General features: G+C 32.8%; 1 protein-coding gene across 1 annotated transcript; it reads left to right on the plus strand.

The window, feature by feature from the left end:
- Positions 1 to 5,289: 5,289 nt before the first annotated feature.
- On the plus strand, positions 5,290 to 15,922 carry LOC128168115 (uncharacterized). The gene is made up of 4 exons (XM_052834221.1): positions 5,290 to 5,692; positions 6,744 to 6,950; positions 13,623 to 13,814; positions 15,226 to 15,922. Exons 1-4 carry the CDS (start codon positions 5,383 to 5,385, stop codon positions 15,747 to 15,749), a joined length of 1,233 nt encoding a protein of 410 aa, XP_052690181.1. The 5' UTR covers positions 5,290 to 5,382; the 3' UTR covers positions 15,750 to 15,922.
- The last annotated feature ends 1,082 nt before the right edge of the window (positions 15,923 to 17,004 follow it).

Below are 17,004 nucleotides of genomic sequence, written 5' to 3' on the forward strand. Positions count from 1 at the left end.
GACTTTGGAAATATTGGCGAACAAAACGTACACATGTTTATTTGTTATTTGTCTGATCATTTTGACCTTTATTTAAAGCGATGTCAAATTCGTAATACAACCATACCCCAAGGGTGAAATTTAACATGAGGCGAAATAACGCGGTACCTTTTAATGTCGTTTGTTTTGTTAGCAAATTTTGTACGTATTTTTCTTCATTGAAATTTGGCATAATTGACGGGTAAAACTACTGCAATGTCTATTATTATTCATAAACTTAGCATAGCCATCGTTTAAGAGCGTGCATAAAATTTGATATAAAATCGGACCAAGCAGCTTTAAAAAGCATAAACAAAGAAGGATTCTAATATGGAGGTTTTCTTCGACGAAAATTAAACTCTTGCCTCCGTAATTGTGCTTTTGATCTATAATGTATTTGGTCTGGATGATCGAGTAGGAATGAACTTTGTTTTGTGTCTTGTGATCTTAATATCATTTATAAAAAAATAATCCATGTGGTTCAACCCGCTGCTTCTCTTATTTTGAGTAATTGTAGTCTTTTAAATTTCATTTAATTTTCCTTCCCCCAAAATTAAAACAGTTTGTTTTTAAATGTTTTATTTAAAAAAATGTTTGGGTTTGATGAAGTTGAAGTTAATATCAAGTGACTTCTTAGAAATACCATCATAAGGCTTTATAAACAAAAAAAAACTGTAAAATAAGAATTTCAATTTTTAGTTGATATAATCGCCATGCGCCTTTAACCATAAATAATTGTCCACGATATGAGGAATATTATGAAAATTGTTTTTATAGGGAAAATAAATTGCCGTTTTAATAGTTTGATCATTATATAAAAATCTTGATATCACAAAATAAATTTTTAATGTCATAATAGATGTTGAATGAACCTGATGGATAATTTAATGGCCACCAGCCTCTTTAAAGCATAGTTGAAGAGTGTTGTGTAAATTTATCACTTAAAGATTAGTTCAACTTTCCCTATTCACCGGGTCTCCTGGATGTACCACTATCAAGCTTTATATCATGTTTAGGCATTATGAGCTGCAATCTTCATGTCGATTTATTTTTATTGTGAAATTGTAATTAACTATTATTTAAGTTATTCTAAAATAAAAAAAGAGTATTACAGTTTGAAATCCTTTGTCATTTTTTGTGGGAAAAGCATTTAGATGCTCTTGTTGTAGCAAAATTACTTTATCGTTTTCCTGTATAAAAATTGATTGCCTTCATATCCCTGAGAGAGATTAATCATTTTATGTTACATGCAGAATTGTCATTACAGAAGATAATTGAAAAAAAAATACAGCTCATAATATTAAAGAACGCTTTTCATTTTTGTTAATAGCTACCTACTTGCACTTTAATAAACCTATGAACAGTCTAGTTAGTGATACATTTTCAGTCGTAGGTTTTTAATTTACACCCTCCTAACACTGCATGGAAAGAACACATTTGCTTGTTTGGACATCTTCAGTGACAGCTTCTCCCCCACTTGCTTCTTTAGCAATTATCACTTTTCAATAATTTATTATGAAGAAACCATGCGTACTCATTTTCAACTTGAAATTTAAACAATCGTTTGTCTTAGGTTTGCGGTTTTACAGGTGAAATATCCGGTGCAAATATATTATTCATTTCTATGCACCTGGACACTATCCCCTTTTTGAAAAACTGTCAAAGGTATCATATCCTTTTACCACCGTATAGTTGATAAACTCGTGGTTTATTATTATTTCTTTATTCTTCTATGCCACTTTAAACTTTTAGGAGGCAGGGTGGTATAAAAAAAATTACCCAACAGATTTGCCTTAAACAAATGATATTTTTGACCATAAACTTTCATGAAGTAAAGAGAAAAATCATGCATTAGATTTAAATTTGGGATGTTTGTATACATCTTATACAGTGCTCTTTAGTATAAGGAGATATGTATGATCTAAAAACGGTCATGACCGTCCAGACCTTTAAAATATCCTGATTTTATGTCCATTTTCAATGTCTGGAATGTTTAAAAGGTGTCTGTATTGCTCCACCAAAAATTGAATGTCAAGAAAAAAGCAAAATACGGGGTTCAGAAATTTTTGCTTTGATAAACAAAGCTCGAGGCTTGTTTTTGTTTACTTATAAACTCCATTCAATTTTGAGTTTTTTCTGTTACTTAAAGTATTATTTTTTTTAATTTCTTATTAATTAATCATTAAATTCTGCATTGTGTTACTTGCAACCAAAACATATTTTCCAATTTATAAAAAATACCAAAAAAACGTATTAAGTAATCAAGAGCATCCAACCTTCTTTGAACAACGGAATCTTGGTGAAAAAGAATGAAAAAAATGACAATAACAAACCATCTCCAAAATCCATAAAAAGAAATACAAATTCAAAGCAGAGCAACACGGACCTCCAAAAACATAGAGGTAGGATCAGGTGCCTAGAAGGAGTGAGCATCCTCTGCTGACCGGTTACATCCGCTGTGTGCTCTTTGTCGTAATCGGGGAAAAAACGGAAAAGTCCGTAGACAATTAGGTGATTAACTATGGTTTAACAGTTAGTATGAAAAACGTCAGTCAGCATGCGACCCGGTGGAAGATTGTATTTGCTGACAAAGTCGTAGTATCGACCATAGAACTTACGAAAAGATGACTTCAAACGAGACTGTTGATAGTCCTATTTTATCAACTTGTTTGTCAGTAGCTTGTCTCGCCTTAGAAACTGTTCATACGAAGAGCATCCATTTGCGTATCAAATTAACCGAGAGACAAAAACACCATGTGCAGGTGATGAAGGTATATTGCTACATAAGTAAGGAATGTCGATTATAGAAAAATTGAAGTCATCGCGTTTATCATAAAGTTTTGTTGTTAGGTTACCATCAATGTCCATTTCCAGTAAAATATCGAAAGAATGTTGAGTTGAAGGCCACAGAGAGTGATTTATTCTTTTCACGTACAAGTTTTTGAATATTTTCTGCTTCATAGGAATACAAAAAAAGGTTTGCTAACAATGGGGCACAATTGGTACCCATTGGAATTCCAACAGATTGTTGGAAGACTTGATCTCCAAAAACTAAATAGATTTTGTCTATCAGAAACTCAAGCATCTTTTTAATGTCAACCTCAGAGTACTTGTATGTGCAATCCGAATGGTTTTTAACAAAATAATATTTTAGATTTCCAATGACAAGGTAAGCATTTTTACGACTTCCATTTTTATTGAAGAAACAACTGTCGATTATATCAAATTAATTTGTCATGGGGAATGGTTGTATAAAGCGTTAAAAAATCGTACGTTTTGATGCTATTGATTTTGGTAAGATTTTGCGACCTCAATGTTTCTAAAAATTCTTTAGAGTTTTTAAGTATCCACATTTAATTCATACCACTTCTGGAGTATATTGTTGTACAGTACTGTTGAAGTTTCTCCTTCAATACTGTAGGAATTTTAGTAAGGAGTAAAGAGAGAGGTTACTGGAACCTTCTATATATCTCTGTTTGTAAGGACTTTTGTTAAGCTTCGGAATCCAGTACAAATGGGGTCAATCAAATTCATCTTGTTTATTGGGGACACCAACCCGATTACCGATTACCACATAGCCGATTTATGATTTTAAAGGTGGAATAACACACCTGGAAAAAGTCACTCAAATTAACAGGACATTATTTGATAATGAAAGATATAATGATAAAAAAAAAACTGTACATATGTCAAATAAGCGAAAAATTTGCAGTTTGGGGATAAAAAATGAATATCGAAAATAATTATTTCAGTAAGTAACAACAAAAGCCCCTGCGGGATTCGAACTCACGATGTACGGATCACAATACAGACACTTTATCCACTCGGCTATGGAGTAAGTTACATATTGCAGTCGATAAAATCCTTTTAATAAAACAAAATGTCATTTTGATCAGCAGTCAGCCATTTTGTGATGATGTGTTATTCCACCTTGAGAAATAATACCCTAACGATCCATAAAGTAAAATTTTGGTGTAGCATTTCACCTTAAGAAGAATAACACAGTCATACATAATTTGACATGTACAGAAAAAAGAATACTTGCTAGTCAAATGATTAAAATAGTTGTGCATGTACATGTAGATTGCGCTGACCAAAAAAACTGTCCTGAATTACCCAGATATCCCCTAAATATTAGTTTTCAGTTTGATATCGTCAAATAAAATTGAAATAGAAGTAAAGATGTTCAAGTATAAAGAAATGAAAAGGACAAATAAAGAGATCTTATAAATTAATAATATTAAAAAATATATATTTTTGAAAAGGAATTTAATGCACCTCTATCTCTTACATTTTACGATTTAAAAAAATCGATGATTCATTTGATTATTTTTTTCATATTTGATATTTTTTTCTCACATAAAAATTAAAAATAGATTTAATTTCACCATAAAAAAAATCAAAACTGATACCACAGATTTTAAAAATATTTTTTGCTCAAGTTTTTTATTAGATATTTTCAAATTAGCGAGTAGACGTTCGGGAAACACACCAACGGAAAATACCTTTTAAAAACGGAACATTGGAATTTTCTAACATTAAATAATTTAATGATTAATTAAATGAGTCTGCCACCCCACCCCAACCCCACTTTCAAAAACGATGCTACTTGCCAGAATGTTATCAACGTGTAACCATTGATTTAAAAAATATCAGAAAACCTGCACCGAGTAATTAATATAAAGAACCCTTTATATATTGCCAGTTAATTGATAGTTATATACACCCATTAATGATTTAATACATACATTATCAATATATTGTATATTTTCTCAAAATATATACCCTCTGCTTAACAATAAATACCTTGTTTGTACGAGGCAGGATAGGAAATTAAACACGTAAACATCAAGATTTCTTTTGCCAGACATTGCCCTGTAAAGTTCTTTATTTGGGTACGTATTGAAGGAAAAACTGGCTTGCACCAATTGAAACCACAAAGAAAAACTTGCTCATTTTTAGGTCAATGGTATGATATTATCATTATGAGAAAAATAACGTCAGGTGCTTGCGGCATGATGATGTGGCACAGATATAAAACAATTGATTCAGCTTCCGGTACTCTCAATCCTTTGATTTATCATGAAGCTTTGACATTATGGCATAGTGATCTATAGCTGATTATTTGAAATCCAATGTTTTAAGATATTTTAATTATATTAATTTTGACATATTAAACCAGAGACTAATCTGTATTGCGATAGGAGCAGGCGATATCAATATTTTTACCTTATTCCTGTAAAAACTATTGAAATTGCTAGCTCCTACTCAGGCTATTGTCCGCACTGTTTCGGAATATTGCAGCTTTTTTCAAATCTAGATCTGTCGTTGTGTGTCAGTCGTGAGCTCTTTGCCTTCATATGTATGACAATGGTCTTAGAGAAACACGGAAAGATTCTTGAATGTAGTCTCGACAACATAGAGCTTTTAGTTTTACAAATAACATCAACTAATGCCAAACGAAGTGTTTCATTTTCCAATGCTTGCTGTTTGTATGATATGATCAAGGATGATGAACATGGATTGTTTTGGAGTTTAAAATTAACAACACTGTTTGAGAAGGGTGTAAAGTTTCTCAGTGATTTAAAAACTGTAACCACAGAAGAAATAGAAAAAATGGATATTCACAAAAAGGCGGCTGTAAAGCTTCTTGACAACTTTTTAAAGACTAAAGGTAAATTTAAATTTCATTAATTTGTCTCAATTTTGTTTTCAACCATTTTGACAATGATTATGAACTCAATTATTAAATGTGTGTGTTTCCCCTTTATACAATGTATATAGGGGAAACGAGTGTGAATATAAAATGCCACAGAGTCGTGATATTTCAAATACATATATAAAAATTATAGAAAAAAAATGGAAAGGGGGGGGGGGTAGTCCATGGTCCTGTCTACAAGCACCTGTGGCTCAAAGTGCGTTGTTAAATTTGCTTACACACACTATATACGAGACTTAAATATATCATATTTCTAAATAGAAAATGATTCTTTGATTATGATTGTGAACAGACAGCTTTCACATTCTTGAGATATATCTTCATTTGACGGCATACTATTAATAATAATCCCCCCTCCCAATACTTTTTGTAGTTTTAAACCAGTGAATATTCAAAACCTTCACTAGAGTGTCTTAATTTTGACAGTTTTGTGCTATTGTTTGTATGAGGCAGGATAGGAAATTAAACACGTAAACATCAAGATTTCTTTTGCCAGACATTGCCCTGTAAAGTTCTTTATTTGGGTACGTATTGAAGGAAAAGCTGGCTTGCACCAATTGAAACCACAAAGAAAAACTTGCTCATTTGAAAGTTGTCCATCATAAATAAATCACATATTGTCTTGTAGGTCATATTTTAAAAGGTTTGCCCCTTTAATCAGTTTCGGTTAACATTAAAGGTTAAGGTCTGGGGGGAAAAGATCCGGCCTAAATAAGAAAATGTCTGATTAGAATTGCTAAAAATATTGGAGTATATTTCTCCATTAATTTTGAGGCTGAAATACACATACTAGTTTTTTGTTTCTGAGTTAGTAGCCTCACGGTGCTTGCTCACCCAATCTCCAAAAGGGGCTTATCAAGCTATGGTAGTTATTAACTTATATCTTACCACTGCTACTCTGTTAATTTATCAAAGGGTCCTCTAGAAAAAATTTATTGTGAAATGAATAACCCCAGAACTAATTAAATTTACTTGGAGTTCAGATTTTCCATTTACTGATTTGTAGATGAAATTGAGAAAAGTCTTCACAAAGGACTAATCAGCAACAGTGAATCACCCATTACAAAGACAGATATTAACATTGTATTTGCTGAACATTTATTGGGAAAACTTGCACCTGGTGGATCCTACATTATTGATGCAAACACAAAAAATAAAGATACATGCAGATGTGGTTGTGGAGTGTATCCAGCATTTGAAAGCACAGGAATAGGTAAACACCTATAGCATTTTATTTGTATGGACTGCTTTTGAATTTATGTGAGTCACCTAGATGTTCTATCAATCATCATTCATGTCAATTTCTTTCGATGCCTCCTCAGTCCTGTAGTTGTGTTTCATGTGCCCTTGTTTAATTGTTAGTGAGTTATTCTGGCTCATGTGAGTCCCTTTTTAAGGAACTGAAAACCCTAAACAAGTTTTATTTTTGGCCTAACTGTTTACTTTATAGCTTAATAGTGTCCATCTGACATATTGTCTATACCCATGACCATACTCATCTCAAATTCTTATAAACCTCTGTGCCCTTTTCAACCACAAAACAACTATTATTTTCTACCTCGTTTCACTCTTCCGAAAATAAATCTTTTCTTTTCTAATTTAAAAAACAACAACGAAATGAAATAGGTTAGGTGCGTTCGTTACAAGATCGCATTACATCAAATTACGAAACAAAACATATATATATAACATAATCGCATAACGTATGGGCAAACATGTAAAATTATTGAGTAGTACAATGTATAAGGCGGGCAGGGAGGCCGGGTTACTATCAACTCCTACCAATCTTGTAACGAACGTGGCAGTGACCAAAATAACAAATGAAAAACTATTTATACCAAGTCCCTCAATCTTGACAAGACTACTAAGAATAGAATAAAGATTTCCATAATGTTGTAAAATCAAAAACGTTAAGAAATTCATTTAGTTAAGGGGATTCGAAGTTCAAATGAAAAGTCAGGCCACTATACAAGGGAAGATAATCAACCATTGTTTAATAGACATCAGATTCATCTTGGTTTGAACAATTTAGGATGAATTTTTTAAAAAAGAGTTTAAGAAGTTTATAGTTTCTTAAAATGATGAAAGACCATATTTGATTATATTATGTGGATTCATGAACATTTCAACAGGTTCTATGAATTTTATGCACAACATTAATAGTAAATGCTCTTCCTGAATACACATATATAACATTAGTACAAAAGAAATAAAAAATCTATAAAGCTTTTAAATCACCTTGACACTCCTTATTCTCACCAAAATTCCTTCTCAAAAGAAAATGAAATACCCGATACATTTACAATGATTTACTCTTTATAATATATCCATAAATCTGATGCACTGATCATTTACTAAGAAAATCTTTGAGAATGGAAATTAAAGTTTTAATTTTCAATTCATGCATCAAAGAAGGGGAGGAAATTTAGATGAAATAACATGCTTGGAAATAAATGCAGCAAATTTCACGATTGGTATATATATGGAACGCCATAGCTGTCTTAAGGTCAATTTTATATTATATGAACTGGTATTTCATTTATATGCAATAGTAATATCATTATATGCAGTGGTAACATCATTACATGCAGTGGTAACATCATTATATGCAGTGCTAACATCATAATATGCAGTGCTAACATTATTATATACTATCATTTCACCATTATATTCAGGGGTAAAACCTTTATATGAAGTGGTAACATCATTACGTTATGTCGTAAGATCATTATGTGCAGTAGTTTATTCATTATATGCTATGAATAAATCTTTATATGATATGATAAACTCATTTCATACAGAGCTAAACTCATAATGAACTATTGTTCAATCGTTATGTTATATGGTACACTCTTCATGTGCAGTTGCAAAATCCCTTTATGCAGTGCAACTTCTTGACATTAGGTGATAAGTTCATTATATGCAGTACTAACATCATGTTATGGTGTATTAAAACCATTATGTATGGTGGTAAAACCTTTATGTATTGTGGTGAAAGCTTTACATGCGATTGTAAATCCTTTATATGATTTGACAATTTTATAATATGCCGTTGTTGAGTCATTATATTATGAGGTCAGTTCTTTACATGATGTGATCATTTCATTATATGGAGTATTAACTTCTTTACATGCAGTCGTAACTCTTTATGATGAGGTTGTAAAATGGTTCTCGCTGAAAAGTTTTAATGGGGAAGAGGTCCAGTTTTATTTTGAAAAAGATGCCGCTTTCGTTGTGACAATGCACATTTTCTGGTCAACTTGTCGTTTGTTTTGAAAAGAGAGAGAGAGAGAGAGAGAGAGAGAGAGAGAGAGTATCTGTCCTTTAACATCAATATCATAATATCAATCAATGAACCCATTTTGTGTGAAAAATCGAATGTATTATTAGTAGAGTATGCTTTTAATTTAAGAGTAAAAGAAATTACAAAAAATGAAGCAAGCGTTTTAAAATCAAAGTCGAAAGACCTTTGTTTCAATGTACCAGGTATTGCTACTCCTCGCTGATTAATGCCTCCAACACAAAAGGAATAGACAGATTTTTATTCAAAGACATAAATAAAAATTATTTTTCATTTTTCTTAAAATTAATTTGATTTTTAAGAAATAATAAAGAAATTGGTTGGTCTTAACCTCTTTTTATGGTTGTTTCACCCATTGTATAAAATTTAAGCTCACCGGGCATGTATTATTGTATTTTAAATCCTACAAAGAAGGTGTTGCAGTTCCTGTGCTATTTTCCATAAAGCTGTTGCAGATATCTTCATATCATTTTTGTAGGACCATTTTATACACGGATCAATAAAAAAATTTCGGGGGGGGGGGTGCGATGAATACTGAAGTTTTCCGAAGGGGTTGGGGGAGATGGGTCCGAGGCAAATTTTTGGTAATTTCGTGGAAATTTTAAGAAATTTGAATTTTTCTGGGGCGGGGTCCTCCCGGCGACCCACCCCCACCCCCGTTCAAGACCCCCATGCATTAAACAAATTGTAAAATGGTTTCACTGAAAAATGTGACTGGTATCATGGCATATCCAATTTTTGTTTGAAAGAGGCATATTTTTAAAGATTAAACTTCGAAAAAAAACCTCCGAAGTTAAAAAAATGGTGTTTTAAATCTTAGCAAACTTCATCATGACTAGTATAGCGGAGTGGTTTCGCAGGATGTGCGAATAATCAACGAGACTTACTGCCTGGTAGTTTTAAAATTAATTTTTGAAAAGGTAATACCCTTATTCCGATGGTTTTGAAAATAAATGATGTCGGGATAAATAAGTTTCAAAACGCTTGTCATTGTAATATTTTACATGTGTGCTGATTTTTTCAACGTTACCGACTTTGTTCACATTATATACATAACTTGTAAACATTTGCTGCTGAACGAGGAAGTTACGCATTAATCGATAAAGTTAATGTATTTTTTTGTAAAATATGTCGTTTTCAAATATATATACATATTGTTCGACATCGTTAAAAGCAAGCCGTGCAATAATGTATGAATCAGCGAAATACGGATAAGTTTCTTCCAAGCACCACGGTTTATATGGATGCTATTAAAATTATTTTAAATAACAATCGAGAGCAAAGTAACTCCTCAATTTAAACGTTTTTGAAGAGACAGAATTAGATTTATTAATTCAAAAAGCTCCAAAGAATTACATATATATTAAAAACACGATAGCAAGTAGAAATCAAATTGTTCTATGTTAATATCAAGATACATAAAGTGAACTACCTGCTAACTGTATGTGCGGATCTAGAAGCAGAGGGGGGTATTAAATTTCTACTAAGTACAATCATTTTTTGAAATTTATTTTACTTTTAAAATTAAACGCTTACTCTACTAAAAATCCATTCGATTTATCACACATCGATGTATCAAGAACAGAGAATCTCTCTCTCTCTCTCTCTCTCTCTCTTTCTTCAAAACAAGCAACAAGTTGACCAGGAAATGTGCATCGTCACAATGAACGCGGCATCTTTTTCAAAATAAAACTGGACCTCCTCCCCATTAAAACTTTTCAGCGAGAACCATTTTACAACCACATCATAAAGAGTTACGACTGCATATAAAGAAGTTACCACTCCATATAATGAAATGATCACATCATATAAAGAACTAACCTCATAATATAATGACTCAACAATGGCATATTATAAAATTGTCAAATCATATAAAGGACTTACAATTGCATGTAAAGCTTTCACCACAATACATAAAGGTTTTACCACCATACATAATGGTTTTAATACACCATAACATAATGTTAGTCCTGCATATAATGAACTTATCACCTAATGTCAAGAAGTTGCACTGCATAAAGGGATTTTGCAACTGCACATGAAGAGTGTACCATATAACATAACGATTGAACAATAGTTCATTATGAGTTTAGCTCTGTATGAAATGAGTTTATCATATCACATAAATATTTATTTATAGCATATAATGAATAAACTACTGCACATAATGATCTTACGACATAACGTAATAATGTTACCACTTCATATAAAGATTTTACCCCTGAAAATAATGGCAAAAAAAGGTATATAATGATGTTACCACTGTATATAATGATGTTACCACTGTATATAATGATGTTACAACTGTATATAATGATGTTACCACTGCATATAATGATGTTAGCACTGCATATAATGATATTACTATTGCATATAAAAAATATAACCATACCTGTTAACCTTTCAAAGCTGCTATGTGGGAGAATCTCCCCCTTACCAACTTGGCTAAAGGGGAGATTTTGCGTAAACGACGTTTTTTGATGTGAAATGCAAATATATATTAAAAATACTGTTAGATACCTTATTTTACCATTGTAATTAATGCATTTCCAATCATTTTAAATTTTATTATTTCTATGACTACCAGTGTGCAATTACAACTTGTGTTGCTGTACATGTTCAGAAAACTATTATTTTGTTTGCATGATACAATGCAAGAAGTCAATAGTGCCACTTTTTATGTTAAGTCTTCTTATTGTTCAATATTAAACCATCACTGCATGCTGACATCTAGGGTAAACACAGAAAATTTATTTTGCGTATTTTGAATTTGCAGTGAAACCCAGTTAAAAAAATACCAGTAAATAATATTCATTAAAATTATTTTTGCGTTATATATAGGATAGATTTTTAATCCACAAAACAACATGTATTTCTCCAGTATCATTTAAAAATGATCTTTGTTATAATGTCTATAGCATCCCTGTAATTCATAGTACCGGTACTATAAACTTTAAAAACTCTTGTGAAATGCCTTTACACTTTTTCATCGAGCTTCACTTTCACCCCTGCGAATGTGTTCGGAATGTTTTCTTTATCGTTGCTAAGAAAGTAATAAATCCAGAGGTGCTCGAATGAAAGTTCACGAGACTTCACCAATATTTGTTCACTTCCTGTGAAATTTCGAGCGGAAGTATAAGTGATCGGATAATATTCTCAAAATACGTAAGTACTGGTCGTTTTTCATATCATATCCTACTGTGATTTATGTTAAAATGGGAAAAGCTTTCAAGATGTATGTCTTATTTTACCATCTAGCAGTTATTTATATTAAACGATAATATTCAGTACAGAGTTATCGTTCGTGTGCAAACACGTGTAGAGTGGTTGAAAATATAACCATTGGGTTGCTTAATAAATTCATAGCCATGTTTGATGCTTGTGGTGTGCAATACCATGTTTTAAAAAAAAATAATGGGTGTCTGTTTTGCATTAAAACTTAGTATATCGAGCCATTTTCAAGGTACATTCTGCATAAAATGGTATAGTCTGTTTCACTATTGATGTTATTACTAGGTCCGACGCGGATCGAAAATTAATCCTCAGGAGGGATCTCTTTTTAAGCATGTTAGTTGTTGCAACAGCAGACAAAAACTAATTTTTGTATGGTCACATTTCTTTCTAGAACACATTTTATTCACCAATTAATGAAGATAAAGTTTAAAATCAATAAACCTCTAGATTTTATATTTGACTACTATATTAAGAACCTAGATACATGAACTGTGAAATAGACTTTATACAAGAGGTACGATTTTTACTGCGAAACTGAAATGGTCAAATAAAACCACATGGTCTAAAATTTGAATGACAATAACATTCGCAGGGGTGACTTTTATCGGTAGCTTGTATAAACACTCAGTGTTCCAAACTCACTTTGATTTTTACTGACCGTGCTGGCCAGACAGAATTAGTCACGCCTCACTGCACGTGGCTTGGGTGCTTTACCTGTGCACCTGTTAAGTGACACCACTGGCTGTGTATTGTTTTCTTTGGTGTTACAGAGTAAAATCAAAATGTTTTAGGCTTTCACTTATTTTTTTTATGAGGCCTATGCATAACTAAATACGTAACTGATTTAAGTCAAAACCGGAAGTAATCGTTAAAAGTAAACTGGACTATAACATGTCATACTATGATTACGGTAGACAGTACTTGGATGGATTTTGATATATTCAAGCTACACAGCAGCTTTTTTAGCTCAAAATCAGAGAAAAACCCGCAGTTGTTGTTGAAATTTGCATGTAAAGATTCAGAATTGGGAGGGGGTGGGAGGTATTGGGAAGACAAATACGATTGCGGGAGAAATTTGTCTCCCGCGCGGGAGATAGGTTGGATGCGGGAGATCTTAGATTTTTAGGCCGTTTTGCGGGAGTCTCCCGCGCAATGCGGGAGGGTTAACAGGTATGTATACCAATTCATATAATATGAAATTGACCTTAAGGCAGCTATGGCGTTCCATATATATGTGTTCATTTTCATATATGAGCATTTAAAACTTAGTTGGTGTATATATGGTGTATGGTACTCTATAAAGCATGTGTTAATTAATCTTATCAGATTGTATTTGTAAATGTTGTGAAGGGCATGAAGAAGTATGGCATGGACATGTTGATATGGTCCTCTCATCTCAAAGAGGATTCCCTGACGAAAGCCTATATGATGGCATACCTGTACACTGTTACACAGATATATCTGATGCAGACACATCAGAGGACGACTCTATGCCTTCAGCTTCTTTAGATGAAACACCCTGCAAACGAAGAAAGTCAGAGAGTAAGTTCTTAATAAATTCAGTGAAAAAAGAGCAATGCATGTTAGTTGTTGGGTTTTTTTTAGCGCAAGTAAGAATTTTTAATTGCTTGTTGTACATATCTGTGTTGTCTGTATGTCAAGTTCTGTCTATAAAAGAACCAATTGACCAATTTAAACCAATTTTGTTGTCAAAATACAAAAATTTTCATAAAAATGCTAAGAATATTAGCTCACATGAGCCAAAAGTTTTTTAATCAGAATTTGTCTATTGGCTGTCCTTGTCCGAACTTTTCACATTTTCATCTTTTCAAATCTTTCTGCCAATTTCAACCAAACCTGACACAAAGTAAACCTGTGTGATTGGGGTTCAAGTTTATGCAAACATAATGTCAGGCAAGAAGATATAATTGATCAATTGCAAAAATTTTCTGAATGTCTTTTAAAATCTTCCTCCTATGAACCATTATGCCAAATGTAATATGCAAAATGTAAGCTTAAAGCATCATTAAATGATGCTTTAATAAAGATTGTACATGTAGAGATAAATGATAGTTCATATCGTGGCTTCTGGGGTCAAGACGGGGTCACAATAAAAGGCAGAAGTTCAACATAAGTTTAAATAGTAAAATACCTTTAAAAATCTTCCTATCAAGGACAGTAGGTGTACAATATGTCACATCATTGCTCATTAGCATTATTTATTATTATACTTTCATGTTAAATACTGAAATCTGATTGGTTTAGACAAAGTGGATAATCCGTTCTATAACCCTTAGCATTAGCAACACACTTGGCAATGGGTAACACAAGGAATTGTTACATGCGCATAAATTATGAGCGTACGGTTTGCCAGAAAATTCACGTCATTTCTATATAAAAGCAGTAAAGTTTTCTTTAAAAATTAAGACATTCAGTATAATAAAATAAATAGTGCCTGTTTAGGAGGGTAAGAGTTGAAATTGACAACCCTTGAAAACCATTGTCAACCTCCGCTTCTCATCGGTTGACAATGGTTTTCTCGGGGCATTAATTTCAACTCTTACCCTCCCAAACAGGCACTACCGGTACTTATGTAATGTAGGTCAAAGTTTGTTCAGTAGGTCCCTTCACATTAACTGTGGTACTGCTTTCCTGCAGGGCAAATTGAAATACTTTTCCAAAGTTTTTTGTTGGTAAAAGTTTACCTTCTTCATGTCACCTGCATTTGCAACTTTCAAATACAGTTGTAAAATATTTGCATTTATGTTTTCTATGTTCAGTAATCATCTAAATTTATTTTTTGTGCAAAAATGTCAATGCTAAGAATCTTCCCTCGAGTCAAATTAGTTTTTGGAATATATCTCCCAAGATTAACTGGTTTGTTAAAACTAGTGACTAGAGAGCACTTTTGATGATAGATATATATTTTTCTTCTTTCTTTCTTTTTGAACAGCTGAGAGACTCTCTTCTGGTGACAATACAGCCGTAGACGTAAAACCTCCTACAACATCTGCGACTAAAGAGGATGCTATTGAAAAGGCGCTTGCACAGACAATAGTTACTTCTTTAATTCAAAAGCAGCGCCATGAAAATCTTGACAGTTATTTAATACCTGGTATATTAATTACCCCACATAGTTTTCAAATAACAATGTATGATGCTGAAAATGATATACTGCTCTGCAGCAATGAGATTCCATTATTTTTACCCCCCAGTAATTATTGTTTAAACCCCAGAGCTGTTTTGACTCTCTGGTTAGTATTTCACTACAGAACATTCTGCTCTGGATTAAAATTAGTGGATTCATACACCTTAAACAAATGGAAATCAAACTTTAAAGTGTTTGTGGATTCAAAATGGGAAATATATTCAACATTACTAAAAGATTCTGTACCCTTCTTTTCTGTCACTGAATGTATGTACAATTGGAAAGAAATGAATATGTATACTCAAAGTTATTTGCCTGGAAATTGTTAATATAAAAGTCTGAAATGCAGACACATACGGTCATTGTTTGAATGTTATCAATTGTCATATTAAATTTTTTCACCATTGATGGACATTTCAGTATATGATTTTTTTTTTGCCAGCAAATGGAAGCAAATTTAACTTTTTCATAAAATTAAAACTTTTTTATGCAAAATACCATAGTACATTGTTGGTGCATTTGTTGACCTTGAAAAGAAGTGAATTTCTTTCTTATAGACGGTTGATGTTTAGAGATTTTATTGTTTATTTTAATATCCCTGCAGAAACTCAATACCTCAACTTAATTAAGAGTTTAATGCCTTTTATTTTGCCTTAAAATTTTGATCTAACTTTGTATGGATCATAAGAAAATAGTTTATATCCCTGGGTTTTGCAATAGACCCCTATTGATATTGAGGTAAAAGGTTAAAGTTCAAAGTCACTACTTATTTGTAATAGAGAGGGTTTCCAGGTAGTCTCCAGTACTTAATATACCCCAGCTCTGAAGAAGAGGGGAATACACTGTATATTGTTCTATCATTGTATGTCTGTGTGTCTGTCTGTAACAGATTTCTCGGTAGCACTTAATTGAAGATGCTTAATATTTTAATACATTTTTAGCTCACCGAGACGAAGTCAAGGAGAGCTTATGCTATACCCTCGGCGTCGGCGTCGGCGGTGGCGTCGGCGTCCGGACCTGGTTAAAGTTTTTGTTGCAGGTCCTGTATTTAAGCTATTATTTGTCCTATCTTCACCAAACTTGCATGGATGATGCATCTGGACCTACTTATGGACTTGAAAGACTTGGATGCTGAATCTGGGTCCTAAATTTCAGATGCTGGAGGAGGTTAAGGTTGTTGGACCAGGTTAAAGTTTTTGTTGCAGGTGCCCTTTGATAGCAGTATCTTAGTTACTGCTGGTCCGTACTTCACCAAACTTGCATGGATGGTGTGCCTTATGATACTGATGCACCAGACAGGCTTGAGTGCTGAATCTGAGCTATAGGTTTCGGATGCTGGAGAAGGTTAAGGTTTTTGGAGCAGGTTAAAGTTTTTGTTGCGGGTGCCCATTGATAGCAATATCTAAGTTACTACTGGTCCTAACTTCACCAAACTTGTATGGATGATGCATCTTATGATACTGATGCACCTGACAAGCTTGAATGCTGAATCTGAGCAATAGGTTTTGGATGCTGGAAGAGGTTAAGGTTTTTAGAGCTGGTTAAAGTTTTTGTTGCAGGTGCCCTCTGATGATTATATCTTAG

Source organism: Crassostrea angulata, chromosome 10, assembly GCF_025612915.1.
Source record: "Crassostrea angulata isolate pt1a10 chromosome 10, ASM2561291v2, whole genome shotgun sequence".
In the NCBI taxonomy this organism is placed as follows: Eukaryota; Metazoa; Mollusca; class Bivalvia; order Ostreida; family Ostreidae; genus Magallana; species Magallana angulata.